The 21,814-nt window shown below is 46.6% G+C and overlaps 1 protein-coding gene across 6 annotated transcripts in view; it reads right to left on the bottom strand.

Moving 5' to 3' along the window:
- The window catches only part of NRP2 (neuropilin 2), a 116,305-nt gene that overhangs the window by 60,047 nt on the left and 34,444 nt on the right, over window positions 1-21,814 (bottom strand). For all 6 annotated transcript variants that reach the window (XM_015110774.3, XM_002799025.4, XM_028831018.2 and 3 more), the window contains exons 4-7: window positions 15,864-16,094; window positions 14,637-14,792; window positions 12,495-12,664; window positions 10,552-10,707 (exon numbers count right to left, since the gene is read on the bottom strand). In XM_015110774.3, coding sequence (XP_014966260.1) covers window positions 10,552-10,707; window positions 12,495-12,664; window positions 14,637-14,792; window positions 15,864-16,094 — 713 coding nt within the window. The remainder of the gene's footprint in view (window positions 1-10,551; window positions 10,708-12,494; window positions 12,665-14,636; window positions 14,793-15,863; window positions 16,095-21,814) is intronic.

Genomic DNA, 21,814 nt, shown 5'->3' with positions numbered 1-21,814 from the left:
AAGGGAAGGAGAAAAGCCAAGGCAATGGAAGGAAGGAGGGTTAGGGCCAGACACCCTGAGGAAGGCCCAAGGGGAGTGGTGCCTGAGCCTGCTTGCTTCGTACTGATAAAGGGCTCCACAGCTCTCAGGAAAGGGATGGGGAACTGGATCCAAGGAAAAAAGAGATTCATCAGTTCTCTGAGAATTCAGCATGAGGCAGAAGCTATCTGTTTGTTTTTGTTTTGTTTTGTTTTGTTTTGGCAAGGAAGAAGCAAATGCAGCACTTTGCTTATTTCGGACGGGTGCTGTGAGCAGCAGTGGGGGGCCTCCACTGGCCCGCTCTCTGAAAGATGGTGATGGGGACTGTGTGTGTGGTCGCCATCAGGAGACGCTAAGGAGTTCACATTGGGGGAAAAAAGCTTTATTTGCCACGTGAATGCATCATTGGAAAGTTGAGTGGATCTGAACTTTAACACTGCTGCTAATCCACAGCATACACACCACGCTGGTGCCGTTTAGAAACACAGCATGTCTTATGTGTTGCTAATATCCAATTTTATCTTATCTGACCCTGGCATTTCTCAGCCTTGGCAGGCAACACTAAGAGACCTTTTCTTTCCTCAGTGAGTAAATGATTGTGTATTTGGACTGTCTTTGGGATGGCGGTGTGTGCATGAGTGTGGCTCACATGGGCATGGGGTGCACATGCTCGCATGTATGAGCTGAGGGAGGGGGTCGGTCTTCCCATGGATACATGTGGCCACAGGCTCTGGGTGAACCCCCTAATCTCTGCTTACAGTATCATCAGTCAGGAAGGGAGGCAAGCACACAGTTTGTATCCCCTAGGCCATCTACCTGACTGCTTCAACTGAACTGCACTCTGCCCTTTCATTTTGCCTACTCTTCTCCCACCCTTGAATCAAATGAAGGATCTTTTCAACTTAGCTTCAGATTACCCTTCACGTTTCCAAGCCTAGTTCCTGAACTGTTTTCTTGTCTGCTCTTGACTTTGTGTTCACATCTGCCCTCTGTTCTCTGGATGGTGAAGGGACAACATCTTATTAGATTTTTAACACACCTCTCACTCAGAGTGTGGTATAGTGGGAAACACAAGACAAAAAAACCTACTACTGAATCAGAAGCCAGGAGCCGCACTCTGCTGCTAATTAGCTCATAAGTGTGGGCAAATATCTCTACCTCCCTCGGGCCCCAATTTCCTCCTCTGTTAAATGAGGGGATTGTATGAGTTGATTTGTAAGGTTCTCTCTGGCCCCCTGCTTCTAAACCTTTCTTCACATGACTTTTTGTGGTTTGAACTGCTTTAACAGTGTCCACTTTGCAACAGGGCACTTTAGTTACCCGTTGTCCCTTACAGCCTAAGTGCTTTTGCAGACAATTGCTGTGGATGTTTTATACACTTTGAATAGTGCCCGGAACACATGGGGAGTGCCCCACTCACAGGGCAAGTATACCTTGTTGATGTGTTGCTTCAATACCAGTTCAAATTATTAATAACAAAGAGTCATGAATAACAACACCTTAGTCCTTACATATTGTCTTTTGCCCAAAGATATCAAAGTGCAATTTATGAAAATCCATTTTTAATGAAATATTAAGCAGTTTCTATTTATCCTGACCCAATGGGTTTACAAGGTCTCTATTTTTCTCCCTGCATCTCCCCTATTTATAGCTAGTAAATGCTTTCATATATTATACATCTTTATGACTTTCTCAATGCTTCTGTGGTTTTAGAATCACCCTTCATATGTTTTCTGATCAAATTCACTGAGATGGATTCTTGGCTTCCAGTCTAGGCATTGCAAGGTAAGGGGTTGTATGCATGGGAAATGACGCCAGGAAATTGGTTTTATTCCCTATTCCCTGATGACTCACTGAATCACTATAGGTAAATCAATAAACCGTAGATACCTTGGTTTCTCCTTCAGGAAAATCAAGTCGATAACAGGCTTGCAGATAGACACTTAAGTTTACTGGCCCTCCCTCCGAGACTTGCATAGCACCCAGGACAGATGTTAGCGTGTAAGCCAAGTCACAAGTCACAAGTGGGTCTTTGCACAGGTGGGATAGTTTCAAGTTCTAAAAGCCACAACTACTCCCAAGTCCCGCCTTCAGGCCAACAATTTTCAGACCACAACTTTGCAGTGAGGTATCTGAGAAAAATCAGTGGATTGCCTTTTATGTTATACTCAGATAGGCATATATCAAACAGAATGATCGAATGCTAACATCTGCTTTAGAAGCTGGATGTCACAGAGGACATACATTTTTTATTTTTTATTTTATTTATTTATTTTTGAGATGGAGTCTTGCTCTGTCACCCAGGCTGGAGTGCAGTGGCATAATCTTGGCTCACTGCAACCTCTGCCTCCCGAGTTCAAACAATTCTCCTGCCTCAGCCTCCCTAGTAGCTGGGATTATAGGTATACGCCACCGTGCCTGGCTAATTTTTATGTTTTTAGTAGAGACAGGGTTTCACCATGTTGGCCAGGCTGGTCTCGAACTCCTGACCTCAAGTGATACGCCTGCCTTGGCTTCTCAAAGTGCTGGGATTACAGGTGTGAGCCACCATACCTGACCCATTTTTTATTCGTTTTAAAAGAAAGATCTTAGTATGGTTGTTTACTACCCAAAGGAAAATCACAAGTATGTTCAGGGTGACCCTAGTTTTCTGATGATAGTGTTGATTATATCATAATTATTAAAAATATATGTGTGTGCCTGTTTAAAAAGAGCTAAGCTGAACATAAAGATTTCTTCAAGTGCATCTCTACAAACCAACTTTAAAAAGCAATTCAGGGCACAAAGTGGTCTGGATTATCTATTTGGTGCCTCTCTGAATTCTGAATATAATCCAGCACTTCCCAATTGATTTTTGAGACCTTTGGTTTCTTGTCAGTAGCACAGAACCTGAAAACCATCAGCATTTCCTGGATTTTCTGATTTGCACCTCTAGGGGAGAGGGGGACCTGCCAAATAAATCAGCTGCTATCCAGCATCCCAGTTTGGTTGTATCTACACTCCCAGGAAAAGAAAATCAGTGCATTTTGACCATTCCTGTGAGTCTGCAAGGCATGGACAATATAATTCAACGTCATATATATATATGTGTGTGTGTGTGTGTGTGTGTGTGTGTGTGTGTGTGTGTGTGTGTGTGTATAATCTAGTAAGAAGTATCCAGCCAGAACACATCACTGATGGTTTCTGAGACCATCTCAGAACATTTTCTCTTCTTCCCACCCCATTTCTAGTCACAGTCACCTTTTCTTTGCTGACCCCTCCTTAAGTTGTCTTGGAAGAACACACAGTGACTGGCATAGCTGAGGACAGTGAGCTCTGCAGCCTTCTTACCTTCTAGGCCTCTAAGCAGAGGGATTTTCTGCCCAGCCTAAAGCCTTTTCCTATATACCATTCATCTTTGCTATCAATACCCATGTGGCCGGGACAGTGTAGATGCTACCTGTCATCACGCCTGCCTCTGGGGCCTGAGATGAAGATGCTGTCCAAGTCTTTGAGCTCCCTGGAGGAGAGACACAGCTGGCTGTTTCACCCTCCCCAAATGAGGTGGGCCCTTTGGTGGACAAACGCAGTCTCTCCTTACGTGCACCTCTCATGTGAGTAGGGCTTCAGTATTCAGCTTACACACTCCCATCTCTTCGTTACCTGTGCTGTGAACTACCGTTTACTTCTACTTTGCTGTAAATATCTGAAGTCAGCCAGCTCCAGGGACTGCAAAGAAAGCAGGGAAATGTTTCCAAGACAGCACAGTGCTGGAGCCCTGGGGTAGACATTGTGCATGAGATGCTCCTCTTCTTTTTTAAAATAAATATTTCTCTCCACTAATAAATGTTTCATTGCCTCCAAAGTTCTCCCTTTCAATGTACTTGGCACAGACACTCAAGAAGGAGGAAAACAAAGCAGGGAGAAAAGTGGCAGGAACGCAGGGCAGAGGCTGGGGGAAACCAGAAGCATGTTTTTAAAACTAGTCCCAGAAACAAATGTGCTGACTCATCCACTCACCCTGGCTGCAGACCTGTGTGTCCTCCCTCTCCCACCCCCTTCCCTTGCATCTGCTCTAAAACCAGCCATTGGGTCTACACGTAAAAATAAATTGCTAATCAATGAATGCCATCCTGTTTAATTAATTTGTTGCACAAAACAGGCAAGTAGGGGGAGGGAACTGTTGCACTGGGGTGGGGAGGAAATGATATGAAGGCAATGGGCTTTTTTTGTTGTTTGTGAATAATGATCCTGATCTTTTTCCTTTAAAACTCCCCTCTAAAGACAATTTTAAAAGTTTTTTTAAAGCTTCTTTCATTCTAGTGGATGTGGGAACTTAGCCAGATAGAGTCAGAGGCATGTGTGTGTGTGTGCATGTGTACACATTACATACATGTATGTGTATATATGTATAAAAGAGAGAGAGATTAAGAGAAGGTGGGGATGCGGGTAGGCAAAGAAGCTCTCTAACAACCAACTGCGCATTAAGGACTCTGATGACCTCTGCTCTCATCCTCCTTCACTTTCGGGCTGTTTTTGTCATCAGGCAACTTTCCTACACGAAGGAGGAGACAGGCGCAGGGGCGGCTGTGTTCTGGGGGGCGGGGATGTGCGCATCCCCATCTGTGTGGGCCTGCGGGGCCCGCTAGATTTACTGCGGGATTATGTTACCCCCATCGAGACGCTGAGCCCTGGAACACAGCATACTAACAGGATTAGGGTTTCAGGATTTGAGACAGGAACGCTTCGGGGAGGAGGAGGGGGAGGAGTGCAGCTCAGGGGTGGGGCAGGAGAACAGCGGGCGGGAGAGGAGCACAGGATCAGAGCAAGGAGCGGGCTTGGGGGGAATGGCCAATGTCCTCCTAGGAAGACGGAAAGAGAAACTTGGACATTCTAGGACATTATAGCTGGGTGGGGTGGGCCCTTCACCCCTGGAAACCTCCTAACACAGATGTTTGGGCTTTTTAAGGAGGCGCCTTTAACTCCCAGGTGGGCAGAGATTGAAGGAACAGGGAGTGAGGTTCCAGAGACCTCTGCCACCTGCCTGCCTCTTCCGGTGGAGGCTCTGCAAACCAGAGCAGGGACAAGGTGACATCAGAGAGTGGGACAATCTACCAGGTGAGGGCTTCACTCCAGTGCTTACCTACATTAGTTGGGGTTGGGGCAAGGAACATGATTCCTCAGCCCAAGCAAAATCACAGCACCCTTCCACATGCCCTCTATGTGCTGCTTGTCACTGGCTCTGTGCACAGCGGGGACCTGGGAGGTTAACGTCAAGGCTATCAGCGCCAGGGAGGCGCGCCTCAGCTATTGGAGACAGTTCAGCACCCACGGGAGCTGGGTGACGCTGGCCACGGAAGCCTGATAGAGAAAAGGTTCAAGCTTCTGTATAATGAAATTTTCCCCTGAGCTTCCTAAGTGGAGAGGCTAAAGGTCTGAGCTCATCCCATGGCAAATGGATAAGGGACAAACTTAATTACCTAGGGCACTGGATTCTTCTCCATTTTAATTGAGAGGGTCAGATACACTGAGGGACTTGAACTTGGAAGGGGCATCAGCCCCCTTCAGAGCACACACAACCATGGTTCGATGACGCCGTTCTAGCCACGACTTCTGAAGGCTGGTGCCCATTACAGTGTGAGGCATTGTCCTAATCTCATATACAACAAACAAAATTACCACCACAAAAGGAATAAGGGGAAGCCCATCATCTGCCAGGAGGTTTTTTAAAAAAAGGTTTCTTCTGAAAACTTAAATGATCAAGTGGAGGCATAATTGCATCCCTAAGAGAACAATGAGGCTGATATGGATGACATTTATCTGAGGCAGCTCAGTGCAGGCCCCATCAGATGCAGGGAAAGGTCTGGATGACTTATCGTGGTCCATTCCAGGCCTATGATTTTAAAGAGGCCCATAAATATCCCATGGGGCCTTCTTACTTTTTAAATTGATAACTTGCTTCTGCTCAAGAAGAGCTTTGTGGGTCTCCTCCATTAATTATATCCACAGAGAGCGTTCCATCTGCAGATCTCAAGGTGCTTTGCCGATAGCAGCCGCAGCGCCACTCCATTTGGACTGGGTGGAAACCCTGAGGCCTGGAGCCACTAAGAGACGTTTCCAGGGTCATGCAGTGCCCTGTTTAAGAAGGTCTGAAAATAGACATCCTGTGCCTCTAGCTGTTAGCCAACTGATTTGGGGGTTTGGTTTTCTGACACCACTCTTTCTCTCCTCCCAAGTCTCTGATTTAAAAATGATTTATTTTAATTTAGAAAATAAATACAAGACAGAGGATTTTTGAAATGGGGTGTTTATTTGTTTTGAAGGGAGGTAGCCAAATCAAATAAATGGCAACTCCTTTCAACTCCCCATCCTCATGATTCTGTCGTGGGGCCCAGCTCCACAGCAATGAGCCTAGTGGGTTAAGCCACGTCCAGGCTCATCCTGCACACAGAACTTCACTGGAGAGGAGGCTTTCCGGGAAAATGTGTGCCTGTCAGTCCTTGGACTGAACATGTAGGAAGCCAAGTTCCCTCAAGATGAAGAGTAAGGCCTAGGCCAGACTGTGGAGAGCGCCAGCCTGGACATCCAAGTCTGGTGACCAGGCGCCGTCCATGAAGGCTCCAGTTTCCTAGTCCCTGCAGCAAGGTACTTAATCTCTAAGAGCTTCAATTCCACAGTTGTGAAACTCTGTGAAATTCTCTAGTGAATAAGCTGGTGCCTGAGGATTTTCTGAGTCCCTTGGAGGTCATCCTTACATTAATGTGATGAGCTCAGTGCATTCCTTCCACTCCTTGTGGGGTAATTCTGAAAATTATTGGACCCAAGTCTTACCTCATCCCTATCTCCCCCCATCCATCCTTGATCTGGCCAATAGCGTGCATTTGGCACCCTACAGACTTTCTCTTTTAGCCCAAATTTCTTCCAAATACATCAGAATAGCCCAGAAACACTGTGACTAACCAGAGCTATGTCAACAAGGGAGATCCCCACATTTACCGAATGAGGGGGAACTGAAGATAAGGGCTTTTGCCTAGACAAAAAAGGGCAATAGTCTCTCTCCCCTGTCTTGTCACCAGCTGTGGTTCTATTCCCCAGGCATAGCTGATCCCCACAGTGCAGACTCATGGAATCAGCATCTCAGGAGGGCAGGACCTTGACTATGACCTTGTGCCTCTGAGCTCTTCCTATCGCTCTCCATGTGCCCCTCTTGGTATGTATGTGCATAATTGTGCCTATAATTATGTAAACATACATGAACCTTCTACTGTTGTATTAACAATGCCATGTCTGCGTCTGGGGTGTTACTAATATAGCTGGGGAAACCAAAAGCAGTAATTTCTGCTTGTGGTTTCTAAAGAAATGTATGCAAAGCAATTTGTATAATTTAAGGGAGCACGTGGGTTGGATATGGGTTCCATCAGGCAGATGAGCTCTCTGCCTTGTGGTTATGCCATAAATATACATAAGGCGGGCCCGCCCTATATGAGAATCATAGGTTCCATATTTATGGCATGTGGAATTGGATAAAGATTTGGGATGTGCTGTGCATGTGGCCTGTGTAACCAGGCTGCATTTGCCAGGGGGATGTTTGCAATGCCCCAGCAACAGGGTGACTGACCACTTTCTCACAGGCGACCTCATGATGACCTGTTGGATGGGAGGAGACCAAGAAAAGGCTGCTCCCTGGCTAGGGGAGGCTGGAAAAGAGTTCCTTAGTCTCCCTCACCCCCTGGCAGCAAGAAGGAAGGCATTCTTTCAGAGGCCTAGGCCTTGCCTCAGCCCAGTCTGGGTCCACATTGTAAACAGTGTTTTGCAAAGACATAGCACAGCCCTCCCCCGCCACCTTGCATGCTCATTAATCTTGTTTTTCTCTGCCTTCCCCAATTCCCTGTTCTTTGGTATGCTGCATTGCTGTTGACAGTGACCAGGGAGTTGAAATCGAGTTCCCACATTTCTGTCCCAAATGTCACAATTCCCTCTTCCTTCCCTGCACACTGGGAAGGCATTTGCAAACCTTCCCTCTGCACTGCAGAGCAGAGCAGAGCCGGTGGCTGCCTTCCTCTCTGCTTTGCTTTTCTGCTAACTCCTGTTGTCTGAATTTCACTTTCAAGCCCGCCACTTAGCACCCGTTAGCTGGGCACAGTGCTCACCATCCAGCGGCTACAAAGAGAAACTCAGTGGTGGTACTCGGCGTGGATGAAGCCTCTTCCTCCACGGCCCCCAAGTCCCCTCCCCAACCCCCACCTCCCCCATGGTATCAAATCAAACTGCAGCAGACTTGACAAATCTATTTGGCATGGTTCACTCAACTATTTCAACCCCAACAGCCCGGAGAGCTGCGCTGACGCACCGTGAATGAGGGGGACTCTGCACATTAAATACAGATATCTGAACGAAAGATCTGCTAATGAAGGGGCAGCTGAGACCATCCTTGCAGGGGAGACAAGGAAAGCCTCCTGGGCGCCCACCACACCCGCAGTGGGGTGAAGGAGCTTGGAGAGTGGGGCAATGCCTACTTGGCAGGCTCTCCATTTTCCTGCCTCCTTCTAAGTACACAGAGGAGGCATTTCTAATGCGGAAGAGAAAGGGCTTTTCCTCTGCCCCAACTCCGTTTATTTGGGCAGGACTAATTCAGTAAAACAAAAACAAAAACAAAAAAACTCTCAAGTTACCCCTTGGCTTCTGGGGAAAGAAATCTAGCCAAGTGGGGAAAGAGGAGGCAAAAGAGAATGTATCCACTATGAAAAAGTCGAGAAAAATAATTCTGAAAACCAGAAAGCTAAATTCAATTTCAGGAATATCTTTCCTGAAGAATGAATACCAGGGATAAAGCCAAGGAGGACAGCATTCTATGAAAATGTGCAGTGCTAAGGTATTTCCAAAAGCAGATTTCCTACAAATGATGTTTTAAATAGCATCCTGGTCCATCTGCATGCTTTTAAAACAGCTTATGCTACAGTATCCCTCCAGGCCCGCGCTGCTTAGTCACTGCGCCTGGACAGGGAGACAGTCAGGTGAGCCCCACTCCTCTCCCCGGGGGTCACCCCTGCCTGGCTTCTGGCACTCGTCTGCTAGCTGAGCTTTGGAGATCTACCAGTTTATCATTGAAAAGGCTGGGGTGGAACCAGGTCTCAGCCCCCAAGCTCCTGGCACCCAGTGCCAATTCAGGCTGGCCATTCCCGACGAATGCTTGGCAAGTCTTCCTGCAACCAAGTCAGTGGGAAACCAGACCTGGCCGGGCACATCTTTCAATTACTAAGTACCTCACAATCTTTATCATGGAAATCGGGCAATTGTGTGCATGTCTGTGAGATACCTGGTAATATCCAGAAGCCATGGTTTTCAGATGAGTGGTACCCCATTACTATGGTGTTTTCAATTTTTAAAAAATCTACTCCTTTTCCCGTTTCCCAAGTGAGGCTGCCAACGTCATAGTTCAGAATTTTCTGGGTCTAAGGTTTCCAGCTGCACCAGACAGAGCAAGCTGCCTTGGGGCAGTGATGGGGCTGAGGAGATTCCCTTTGGAAAAGATCTTTGGCCTCCCTAGGCTTGGCCACATGTGACCCATTTTGATAATTCACACCCTAACAGACCAGGGCCTGGTGGAACTGGAACGCTACAGGAGAGACCCGCTTCCTCCCTCCCTACCTCCCTTTTAGGGAAGGAGAGGCAGCCCCTGGGAATCTCCCGGACATCACACTCTCCTTCCAGACCTCTGTGCCAGCTCCTGCTCTGCAGGGGGCACCATGCCCTGTGCTCCCATCACAGATACCGCAATCCCACCCACACAAGCCCCTGGCTGTTTGCAGTAAGCCTCTATGTGCTGAGCGTGCTGTGTATATACACATATAGCCCCCACATCGCCCGTGCCAGCTGCAGACCCAGAATGTCATGTGTCTTTAGAAAGTGGAGTGCCAGACATTTATCCATATGTATACAACAAAAGCCCCACATCACCCACACAGACCACACCTCCGGGAGCCGCAGACGCGGGAGACGCCAGCAGAGAGAATTCAATGCCTCGCCGCTAAGCATGATTGCCAGTTCAGAACCCATCCCCGACAAACTGAATTTCTCTTCATTATTTATTGTCCTCTTTCTTCTGTGGGACATTGTGATTCCCTCTCAGGATTTGTGCCCTTTCATTTCCAGAGCTCCGTAACTCCTGAACTGTAGTGTCATGTGGTTTTGTGATTGTTAACCCAGCATGTGGAAGGGACTCAGGCCATAAATGTTCAGTGAATCCTGTGTGGGGAGAAGCGGACTGGGGACGCATTTTCTCCTTCATTTGAAGTCAGAGAACACTCTGCAAGCTCGCTCTCTCTCTGCTGCGCAAGATGCAACAGCAACCGGGCTGTCAGAGAAACGGTGTTTTCCAATCGCTTTAGCCTAAGAGAGAAGATTTTCAAGGCCAGCACGACCCTTGCCTCCATCAATTATCTGAGCCTCACTACACAAGGCTCTCTGTCCTGCAGGAGGTCGCCTTAAAGCTCCCCTGATCCCATCCCTCCTGCCCTGGTCCAATGTGCCTTTAAGGTAGGATCATGGATTTACCTTGTGATTTTTGCCATGCCGGTACACCATCCAGTCCTCTCCATTAGTGCTGACTTCCAGCTTATAGGATTTGACATAGTAGCCATTCTGTGTTTCCCTGGAAATCGCTCCCTGTGTTGCGATGGCTGTGAGCATGGTTAAAAAGCGCAGGTCCACCTGGGGAAGAGAGGGCAGGAGTAAGAGACCACCATTCCCAACATAGGGCAGTGTCTTGTTGTTTTCCAAAGGATGCAATCATTAGACTTTTCTCCCAACCTGTATCTGTGATTCGCTGAGACGTACTTGTAATTAGTATCAGTTTGCAATTCTATTGGACAATTAAACTTGCATTATCTTACACTAAATCAGACACCTTGAAAAGCTAGGTTTTCTTTTTTCTCTCTTTTGCAAATATGAAGGGACAACACTCATTTTTTCTCAATCATTGAACATCTAGAACTATAATCCCTTCTTAGTAAAGGAAGGCCTGCCTTGGACTGTGGAAGCAGATGCTGCTTTAAAGAAATAAGGCTGAATCTACTCCACTCTACTGTCCAATTCACTTACAATGCCCTAGTTCCAAAAGTCACACTCATAGAGGCATCCCCTCCCCACACCCTCTCCCTCCATTGTGTATTTAGTTGCTCAGGTCACTAAGGGGTCAAAGGGCATGTAGAGTCTGCCCAAGCAATTAGGCTTATGCACCAAGGCCTGACCTTTTGCTCTATGAGGAGGATGGCCAACATTTTAAGGTACTTCCCCTCCCACAATGCCAAACCCATTTGGAAATTGCTGGATGTCATTCCTTTGCTGGCCATGGTGTTTCTGAATGGCAGTCTCCATGTGACCAAAATGTAGCTAGCACACACTGGCTAAATTCAATTCAGTAAGCACTTATTGGTGACCTACAATGTGCTCAGCATTACTAAACATTCAAATAAGTACACAGTGCCATCTACACGTATGAGAAACAGGTGGATGGCAATAGGAGAAAGTATAAGATGAAGGTCAAAGATAGGGGATGCCAGTTATAAAGAACTTTCTGGAAGCTTTGCAGGCTGAGAGGAGATGGTTTTTGGAGAGGCAGAGAGGAGAGACAATGACAAATGGCCCCAGGGCTTGCTGTTAGAACCTCTGTGGACTCCCTGGAGTTTCTAAGTGGTCTTTCTCCCTTTCCTGTTGTCTGCTTTGCAACATCCTTCTTAGAGCAGAGGTCACCGTGTCGCATCAGAGCTAGGACAGGCTTGTCAGTGGGTCACAAGGCTGTCTTACATGTGTCATAAAAGCAGTCACTGCTCTGGTGTGGAACTAGTAGCTTGCTTTTCCCCTGTTTACTTCTTCCCAGGGGATGAGAACTGGAGCAGTGTGCAGTGCGGGAAGATTACTCAACATGAGCTGCAAGTTTTATTCAGAATAAAGCAAACAATGGTCTGAAGAGATGCTGCCGAGCATCTGGACGCCTTGAGTTCCGTTCCTGGTAGTGACATTTTCCCATGTGTTCTTCTGATAGCTCTGTGCAAAACCTTCCTGGCAGGGCTGTCTCCAAATAGCAAAGATCATGAGAAACTGTCATGCGCAGTTAGCACCTCAACAAACCTGCCCTTAGGAGAATGCCCCCCATGTCCCTGATGCCTCCCTGTGCCAAGAATGAGGAAGATTCAAACAGCTTATAGAATGTTCCTCGAATATCTATAGTGATAGGGCAAACAGCATCCTGGCCAAACAATTCCTCCCAGGCTCAGTAATCTCCACAAGGGCGGGGGCAGGCTCCCTCCGATCAGTGTATGCCAGCATGTAAACCAGTGCGTGGCATACACATCTGTTTGGATGAATGAATCAGTGGAGTTCTCATGTATGCTGTGTTTATTTTCTTTGTGTCCTCTGTCCACTGTATTTGAGGAGCTACCCTCCTACTCCAGCAATACATACACACTCTGCACATCCTCTGCTATCTGCACAAGTACCTGGAGATACTCCTTGTTGGAATCCAAGTTGGGGGTCCAGCCATTGTCATCACCATGGAGCCGGCTTTGTTGAGGGGTCCACCTCCCATCAGAGTAGGTAGATGAGGCACTGATCTGTTCATTAGCAATCCGGCCAGACTCCATGCCCAGAGGGACATTGCACTGAAAGTCTGGGGAAAGGAGATGGTCAAATGCAGAGTTAGGCCTTCCAACCTCATACCCCGGGGTTCCCCAAATGTTGCCTCCCTTCTAGGCACAAGTCCTTGCAGGCATTTCCTCATTTAACAGACCCTAATTATATGCTCATGTTTTAAAAACAACTACACCAAGTCATAGAGCTTAACAACCCCTCTGGGTCTGAAAGAAACTAAATGGGACCTAAAAGAAATCAGACTATGGATAAATAACAGAATCATCATACAAATTAAAAATATAATTTAAAGCACAAAAACTGTTAGTGCTGCAGGCTACAGATGCCAGATGCACCATTATTGCAATACAGGTAAATGTGAGATAGACTTGTGGCGATTCGGGTGAGCTGATACATCGTGGAAAGCCTGCTTTATTAATAAACACCCAGGAGGCACTTCTGCTTCTTTCTTTTTTCACTCAACTGTCCTGTGAGTTCTGGCACAGAAGACAGACATTACAAAGCATGAATACTTGTCTTTGGGAAACCTCTCCATGAGCACATGCATGTCACTCTCTATTCCCCTGCACCACCTGTCTGGACAAATAGACCCAGCAGTCACTTATTCTGGCCTTGTGCTGTCAGTTGCATTGCTGTCCTTCCATGAATGCCATGAACACAGATCGATACGGGTGTGTGCATGTGTCTAAGATGGGCCAGCCAGCAATCCTTATCAGGTATCAGCCTATTCTTTACTCTGTGACTGCACTGGCCATTCACGGGACCTGGTGCAATTTGCCACACTGTTTCTTTGTCACTCAATCTTCAGAGGCTCTTTGATGAAAAAACAAATGCAAAACCCAGCAACCTTCCTGCAGGCCAGGCTGCTGTGTCTGTAGTTATATATATGGTGAGTTGTGTGCAATCAGGGCAGGATTTCCACAGCTTGAAGCATTCTTAAAAGTGCTTCTTTAGTCTTGAAACTTATTTGGGGCTGGGCATGGTGGCTCACACCTATAATCCCAGCATTTGAGGAGGCGGAGGCAGGCAGAGCACTTGAGGCCAGGAGTTCAAGACCAGGCTGGTCAACATGGCAAAACCCCACCTCTGCTAAAAATACAAAAATTAGTTGGGCATGGTGGCGCATGCCTATAGTTCCAGCTACTTGGGAGGCTGAGACACGAGAATCGCTTAAACCAGGAGGTGGAGGTTGCAGTGAGCTGAGATCGAGCCACTGCACTCCAGCCTGGGCAAGAGAGAGAGAGACTGTCTCAAAAAAAAAAAAAAAAAAAAAAAAGTTATCGTTTGGGTCTTTAAGTAGAAATGGCAGCACATTTGAAACACATGTCCAAGAGCAGCTGATTTGAAGATGTTGCTCAGTGCTGAGGGACCGCAAGTCCCACAGCAGCTGCAGTCAGAGTGACAGTTTTTAATTCCTTGCTTGGTGCCTGGCACATAGTAAAAGCTCCACAAACTATCTCTGGTGGACGTGTGGAGTCCAAGTCTAAGCAGTTGTACCAATCTAGTCAGGAAAACATTACCCAGGCCCAGAGATGGTTAATGTCAAAAAATACAGAGAGAGGTTTAAAATGGTTCAGTTTTGTGACAATGGCCCCTGAGATTTTGAGAGGGGAAAAAAATGGCTACAGACTAAAAAAATGTTAGCAGAGGAGGGACCCTGTATAGAGCATCCTAACTAACCTCTCTTTCATTCATAGATGAGGAAACTGAGGTATGAGATGGTGCCATGACTTGCCCTGAAAATAACTAATTCTTATTCCATATATATATATATTTTTTTTTTTAAAGAAATAAGCACCCAGATTGACATGTGTTCTTTTCTCATCAACCTCTTCCTGGCAAGAGGATGTGGGCGCCTCTAAACTCAGATGCCACCATAAATTCCATGGAGTTCCCATCTTCTGTCTCATAGAGCTCAGCCTCTCTTCACCTGTACACCCTTACAGCCCTGGTGGAAAGACAGGACAGAGGTTCCTAATCGGCCAACTCACTCTCTAGCGGCTCTTGGTGGACCAGGTAGTAACGCGCAGAGAAGCCATCCTTGGCCACCGCCATGTCCGTGTGAAAGGTCAGGGAAAGGATCCCCGTCGATGAACGAAGTTCAGAGGGTGTTTTGGTCCCACAGTACTTGCCAATCAGGGGGCCAACTGGACATTCAAGACAAAGAGAAGTCAGTGGAAATCAAAATGTCAAACTTGGTTTCCACTCTGTTTTCCCTTCCCCTCACTGCATTTTATTCAGTGGAGCATCACTTTGTACACCTTGCCATAAAAACCAAAGATATGTTTCAAGAACAATGGCTAATATTTTTCTTGCACATTAAATAGCACTTTCACTTTTTCATCAAAAAGGTACAGGCCGCTTTCACTGGCTTCATTCTGTTCTCAGTGGCCTGGAAGATGAGCTGGAAAGGCATCATTACGATGTCTATTCTACAGAGGAAGAAACTGAAGTTTGGAGAGTGCATGTGATTTCCTTATTCACACTGCTAGGAAATAGCAGAGCTGGGCCTCCAACCCAAGTTTTCTGACTAAGTCTTGTGCTTTACCCAGGAAATGAAATTGCTCTTCTTGCTTAGTCATCATGTCTCCTTTATATTAGAAGATACTTAGAATGACTACAAAAGTGAAAGATTTGTTCCTTTCCAGTCCTGATTAGACCCAGGATCTATGTTGGTCTTCACCTGTGAAGTACTGGTGGCTCTCAGCCTTGGGTGATGTACCTTTTCAATATTTATGACTATATTAATAATAATTTTAAAATTATAGTAACAATAATGATGACGATAGCAGCTAACTTGACACAGATAGGGTAAGTAATCTGTCTAAGGTTGCACAGCTGGTGAGTAGCAGAGCCAGGAGTTAAGCCCGGCCAGTCTGGCTCGGAGTCCTTCTGTTTGGTCAGAGGGGTTAGCCATCAAGCCACCTTCTATCCTGACAATTTGGGGTAGAAATGAACACTATCTATAAGTTTTCTCATCCTTTCCAAGTATCTACTTAGTCTCCTATCTTTTTCTAAAGAAATATTTCCAAGAAAGTAGACAGCCTTCCTGTAATTTCTCTCAAGCTATCCTTAGTGAAGGGGAAGAAGAGAAAGTCACCATGGGTCATATAAGAACTCGTAGGAGCTTTGAAGTCTTTGTCTTCCTCTTTATCATCACTAAAGCAATTAACAGGCAAAGGCCAAGCTACTGAAGAATGCCTCATGACATCACTCACCATGTGGAATGCCATCCCAGATGTCCAGCCAGTCGTACTTGCAGTCCCCCTCTCCCACCTGCAAAGGGTCATGCTCCAGGTCAAAGATCAGGAACTGCAGGACAATCTCCATCTTGGGTTTGGCCAGGATGGTAAAGGTGCAGTCCAAGTTGTGTGGATACTTCTCAGGAAACCCAGGGGATTCGATGGTCCCATTGGGGCTTGTGAAGTTTTTTGAGCAATCTTCAGAGCCTGTATGTAAAAGACAACTGTAGCACTGGGAAGAAGATGCCTTTCTTCGCGGCCTCTGTTACATGGGTTATTTAAATGTTTGGGCCCAAATCCCCCTACTCTTGAGGGTTTTGTTGCCACTGGAGTGGCCCTTGAAGCAACATACTCTTCACATGCACGTTTCAAGCCTTCATAAATTAGGGAGGCACAGCTGGCTTGCTCTACATATCAGAGTGAGAGCAGCAATTGAGGAATTGGGTAGGGGTAGAGAGAAGTGTGTGTGTATGTGTGTGTGTGTGTGAGAGAGAGAGAGAGAGAAAGAGATAAAGAAAGAGAGAGAGAGAGGGATTCTCTTGAAAAGGAACAGAGTCTTCTTTCTCAGTTACTCAGCTGCTCACTCCAGAAATGTAAGTTATTTCAATCCTTAAGGAAGGCTTGCTGATTGCCAGCAGGGAAAACAATGTTACCCCTTATTTATTGCTGACCTCAACACTAGCCCCTATTGTACCACAGCCAACGAAGTGCCCCCTTCTCCCTCCAAGATCCAAGGTGCCTCAGGGGAGGGGCAAAGGGGAGCTTGGGTCTCATTCATGTCATGACTATATTAAAACGAGCTGCTCTGTAGTGGTCAGACAATTAACAATCGATGTTTTTAGCTGGTGGATCACAGCAGGCCGTTGGGGATGTTAAAGGCCGCTCCGGCAACAAGTTTGGAAAAATGCAGCAGTGCATTGACATTTGGAAGGCTTCTGGCTCCTTTGTGGTGTGGATGGCCTTGTTTCTCTCCTGAGCTCTTGTGTCTGCTTTCTTGGGATGCATGGAGGCATCCTGATTAAATGCGGCACACATTCGCATCCTGGTGCAAACTTGGATGGCAGCAGGAACAGGAACAGGAGCTCATAAGAGGATTGCAGCCACCCTATCTCTGAATGCCTCTAGGTGGAGTCATATTAAAAGGGTCCTTGTTGTGCTTTAACCCAGCCACCATTTGCCAGGGCAGCACCACAGATGGGTCCCAGGAGCACTGCAACCCAGACCAATGGACCCATGGAGCACGAGCTCGTGCACATTCACGCAACGAATGGAAATACTGGACAATTAGAATTGATTTCACTCATTATGTTCAGATTTTAAAAGAAGAAAAGGAAGCAGGATTTTTGAGGAGGATAATAGCCACTCTTAAGCATTTAAAAAAAAAAAAAAAAAAACCCACCAGAAATACTCGATAAACTAGGTGTTTACTGGCAGGAAGTGTCCTCTGGGGCTCACACTCAAATATAACTAGGTGATGTCAATACACTGATCTTAGCCTGCGGCGATGTCTTTATCCTCAGCTCCTATAGGAGGCCTCTTGTTGAGTCTCTTTATTGATGACAGCTTTCTGGAAAGAGGCAAATGTCTGATTTGGAAGAAGTGCCATGCAAATAAGTGGGGATGGAGGAGTTGCAACTTTCTTCAGCACCAGACAGAAAATTCCAGTATCTCCTATCTATCCATCCATCACTTCCTACTTTCCACCTTGTGCTGTGCCTTGGCAGGGTAGGGACTAGGAACACACGAGGGCAAGGGCTAACCTTTGCATGGGTTCTGTGGAGGCTCTAAGCAGCGAATCTCAGAGGCTCTGCACCCCATCATTCATATGCATGGCAGCAGCAGGGCAGGCCCAGAGTTTTCAATGGGCAGCTAGTCCTGGCGGGATGAGCTGGGGCCGCCTCCCCCAGCTTTGTTTATGATTGGGCTTCAGACTCCTGAGGGCCTCCTCAATGGTCCGGGATGAGGCAATTCAGCAAAGCCAAGCCAGCTGGCGGGTCTTCAGGGGGCCAAGAGGAATTTTGAAAAGGTTAGAGTTTATGGCTGCTGTGCAGCATTCTTCATGCAGGCCACTCAGCTGAGCCTCACACATGGTTGGAGGAAATTAACTCTCTATTCATTTCTTGCTTGAGAGCTAGAAAGAGCATCCTGACATGCCCTCTTAGAGCTTGCTCTATTGTTATTCCCTTAGAAGGCAAGGGGAATCTCCACCCCCCCGGGAGTGGGGAATTTTCTGGTGGAATCTTTCTTTGGTTCCTGTCATAGGTGGGGCACAAGTGCTTCCATGATGGACATCTACTGAGTCTAGGAGAGACTTGGAGAACGTGAAATTCAAAAGTATCCATAGTTCCCAGGGTCTTGAGTTCCTGCATTTCTGATATATGGCTATAAATGAGTATATACTTTGACTCATTTTGAAGGCAGTGGGAAAACCTTTGTCCAGTTTTGTCTGTTTTTATGCAGAAAAATCAAACCTGTCTATTAACATCATGCATTCATCTCTAATCGTACCATCTCACTGTTTGCGGCATCACAAAAGCAGTTGAATAGCAGATGCCAAGAAGAGGTCTCAGAAAAGGAGACAGAAGCTGGCTCTTGCAGACATCTGCCTTATCCAAGATCCTTTTCCGAGATGTCTTCGAAGGTTTAAAGGTTAAACGAAGAACTCGAGTCAACAAATACTCAAGCCCACTCAAGGCTAAGATCGTACACAGAAGCTGGGGGATTTGGGTTGCAGTGAATGATTTCATAGGAAAGGACTGCTATGAAAAATGCCCACTCCGTTTTTCCACTGTGAATTTTACAATAACGCTGCAAGCAGAAGAATCTACAGGTATCAAGACATTTAAAACACGGTGGATTTACTGGAAGCTGAGTTTGCCTTTCCAGCAGAAGGTGAATTCAGTTCCTGAATTCAGGAAGTGGAGGCAGTAGGCACTCCGGGTTTTCTCTACCTCTGTGAATGACCCCAGAAATGTCTCTCTCTGAAGTGTCACAAGCAAACAGGAAAGAAAACCTGATCTTGAACTTATGGTTAAAGGGGCTTCTGGAAAAAACCAAACACACACACACATTTTCCACTAATTTTGTTTACAACGTGACATTTTACGTTTAAAAATTCCTCTTTTTTTTTTTTTTTCTGTTCTCACGATATCTTGATTTGAGATCTTTTAAATTTATGAGTTGTTCTGACTTACCCTTTTAAATGTAGACAGTCTGGTAACATACAGAATCTTTTATAAACCATTTCACTTAGGGCAGACATGAACCTTCCACGCCAGCCACATGCCCTGGTCAGCACTCACACTGTGGGTCCTGCAGCAGAGGCTCACCAGGATAATGTCCCACTGAAGGCTTCTAGAGCCCTCTGTATGGCTATTTGCATATCTGTGTTTACAGTTTTTCCCGCTTCTTCCTCTCTATGAATCCGACTAGCAAACATAGCTGTGTTTGTTTGGATTTCTTCAGCATGTCCACCCATTTCTTTCATGTTCTGTGGATGACGTAAACTTTGTATATTTTCTCTCCTGACTCCAACAATGGAAATGTGGGTATAGGACATGGCACCTGCATGAATGCTCATTTTTCTAAACTTCTCTGTTTTGAATTTTGCTCCCTTGCACATTTCTGTACTTCATATAAGGTTGACTTTTTTGTTGTTGTTTTTTGAGATGGAATTTCGCTCTTGTCATCCAGGCTGGAGTGCAATGGCACGATCTCAGCTCACTGCCACCTCCACCTCCTGAGTTCAAGCGATTCTCCTGCCTCAGCCTCCCAAGTAGCTGGAATTGCAGGTGCGTGCCACCATGCCCGGCTAAGTTTTGTAGCTTTAGTAGAGACGGGATTTCGCCATGTTGGCCAGGCTGGTCTTAAACTCCTGACCTCAGGTGATCTGCCTGCCACAACCTCCCAAAGTGCTGGGATTACAGGCATGAGCCACCGAGCCTGGCATATGTAAGATTGACTTTCATGTGGAGAGTTGCTCTTCCAGTAGCAGGTGGGTATGATGGCAGGTACAAGTGGCCCTGAGAAGTCTACTGGGCTCTCATCTGCTCTCTCACATTGCCAGGAGTGTGGCTGTTGTTGGCAGGGCTTTCTCTCACAATCATCTCTCCACTAGGCAACCCCAATCCTTAAAGCAGGAAACCCCATTTCTCCAAGCCGAAGCCATCCCTTGGCTGGCACCATTGTTGCCAGGTGGTTCACAGACTTGTTGCTCCATTTGAAATCCTGCTTCAGCATGTCCTCGAGACAGCAATGTTGAATTATGACACCCTCCTACATGTTGTATCTTTTAATATCCTCCTTTCACATTTGCATGATGGATAGAGTGAACATTGACTTTTCCCATGACTTTCTGGAGAATGTAGCATGATGCCTTGTGAAATACTAAGTTGGGTGGTGTGAGACCAAGGCTGAGCTTTCACGGCCCTGCTCACCCTTGTTCTGACTTCCCTTGGCCATCTTCCTGGAAGATCTTGCTTGGAGCTGTTTTCCTTTCATGGCCAGCACGGTGCAGCCGAGTGGCAGCATTAGCACTAGGGACCTTGCTACTGAATAGATTCTCTGGAGCCCCTTGATTGCCAAGCCACTCGACTGCTCCCCCATTTTCATAACCACCACATGTCAATTGTACCTTTACTTTGCACTTATTCATTCTGTCTCATATCATAGTTTTCGTTTCAATTTACATACATACTCATCCAATAACATTGCCTGCGAGTCTGTCACGTGCAAAGGGTTTGCACACCTGCCTCTCCAACCCGAAGAGAGCAAGCACCCTCTTTTGTTTCTTTCTATTTTATTCTCCCCGCTGCTCGGCAGCAGAGGATGTTCCACTGGTGCTGGTGGCATTGATCTGAATTTTGCGCAAGACTCAGGGGAATATGGATCAAGCTCCTCAGGGGCTTCAAACAGCTTGAGCCACTGGACACACAGATCGTCAGCCCCTGTGACTTCACCACACTCAGGAGCATGAAAACCCAAGGCGGACAGACCTTCTTGGGACCTGTGCCCTGCAGCAGCCTGGGCTGCCACTCTTGCACGACACGGTCCCCTCGGCCCCACCCCTTCATTTGATTCCACGTTCTTGTTCTCGGGCAGACAAATCCGACAAATATTTAGACAGAGTGGATATAAAAAGTGCTTTCAGCAGCTACCACTTCCTTTCAAGAACTGTTTAGTGAAAAAGAAAATATATATGAATAGTTCCCCTCACACTGAACTCAACAGGCGCCAGTCTTGGGCCTCTTGATGACAAGGCTGACAGTCTCCCCTTGAACCAGACTCCATCCACGAGTTGTAAAGCTTAGGCTGCTGGGGGCAGAGGGGAGACACACACATAGATGGAAGGCGAGCCTCTGAGGAGGGGAGTGGGCGGTGGGTGGGGAGGACTGGAGGACATGCTTCCCTTAGCCTCGCGATAACAAGCTCCACACATCACAGAAGAGGACACACCACCGGCAGAGTGTGAGTGTAGCTGATGAAGCGGGGTCTTGTGAATAGAAGTCTGCTGCATTTAGTTTTGGAAATGAGCACTGGTCCATAGTCTCAGGCCTTAAAGTAATCTACGGGGGACCTGATGGAAATCAAGCAGTCAACTTAGAGCAAGTGCAGTGCCCTCTGACTCTTTTTCTGCTATTTTTTGATTACTTTTCAGGGAGTCAAGTTCATTGGCATTTAGAGAGTAGGGGTTCAATGGACAGAGGTGGTAATATGGCCTACCAAGGGATGGCTTTGGCTTGGAGAAATGGGGTGGCCTGCTTTAAGCCTTATTTTAATTTAAAAGCTATGGTGTGACCCCATTTGGGAGGTCATGGCAAGATCTTTATAGAGACTCCAAACAATGAAAAGATTATGTCCTCAGTCCCATGTAGTTCCAAATAAAGACATTAGACCATGAAGTAATCGTGAGAAAGTCATCAGAGTTT

Source organism: Macaca mulatta, chromosome 12, assembly GCF_049350105.2.
Source record: "Macaca mulatta isolate MMU2019108-1 chromosome 12, T2T-MMU8v2.0, whole genome shotgun sequence".
Lineage (NCBI taxonomy): Eukaryota > Metazoa > Chordata > Mammalia > Primates > Cercopithecidae > Macaca > Macaca mulatta.
The sequence above is the reverse complement of the archived record's forward strand: the minus strand, read 5'-3'. Positions and strand labels throughout refer to the sequence as shown.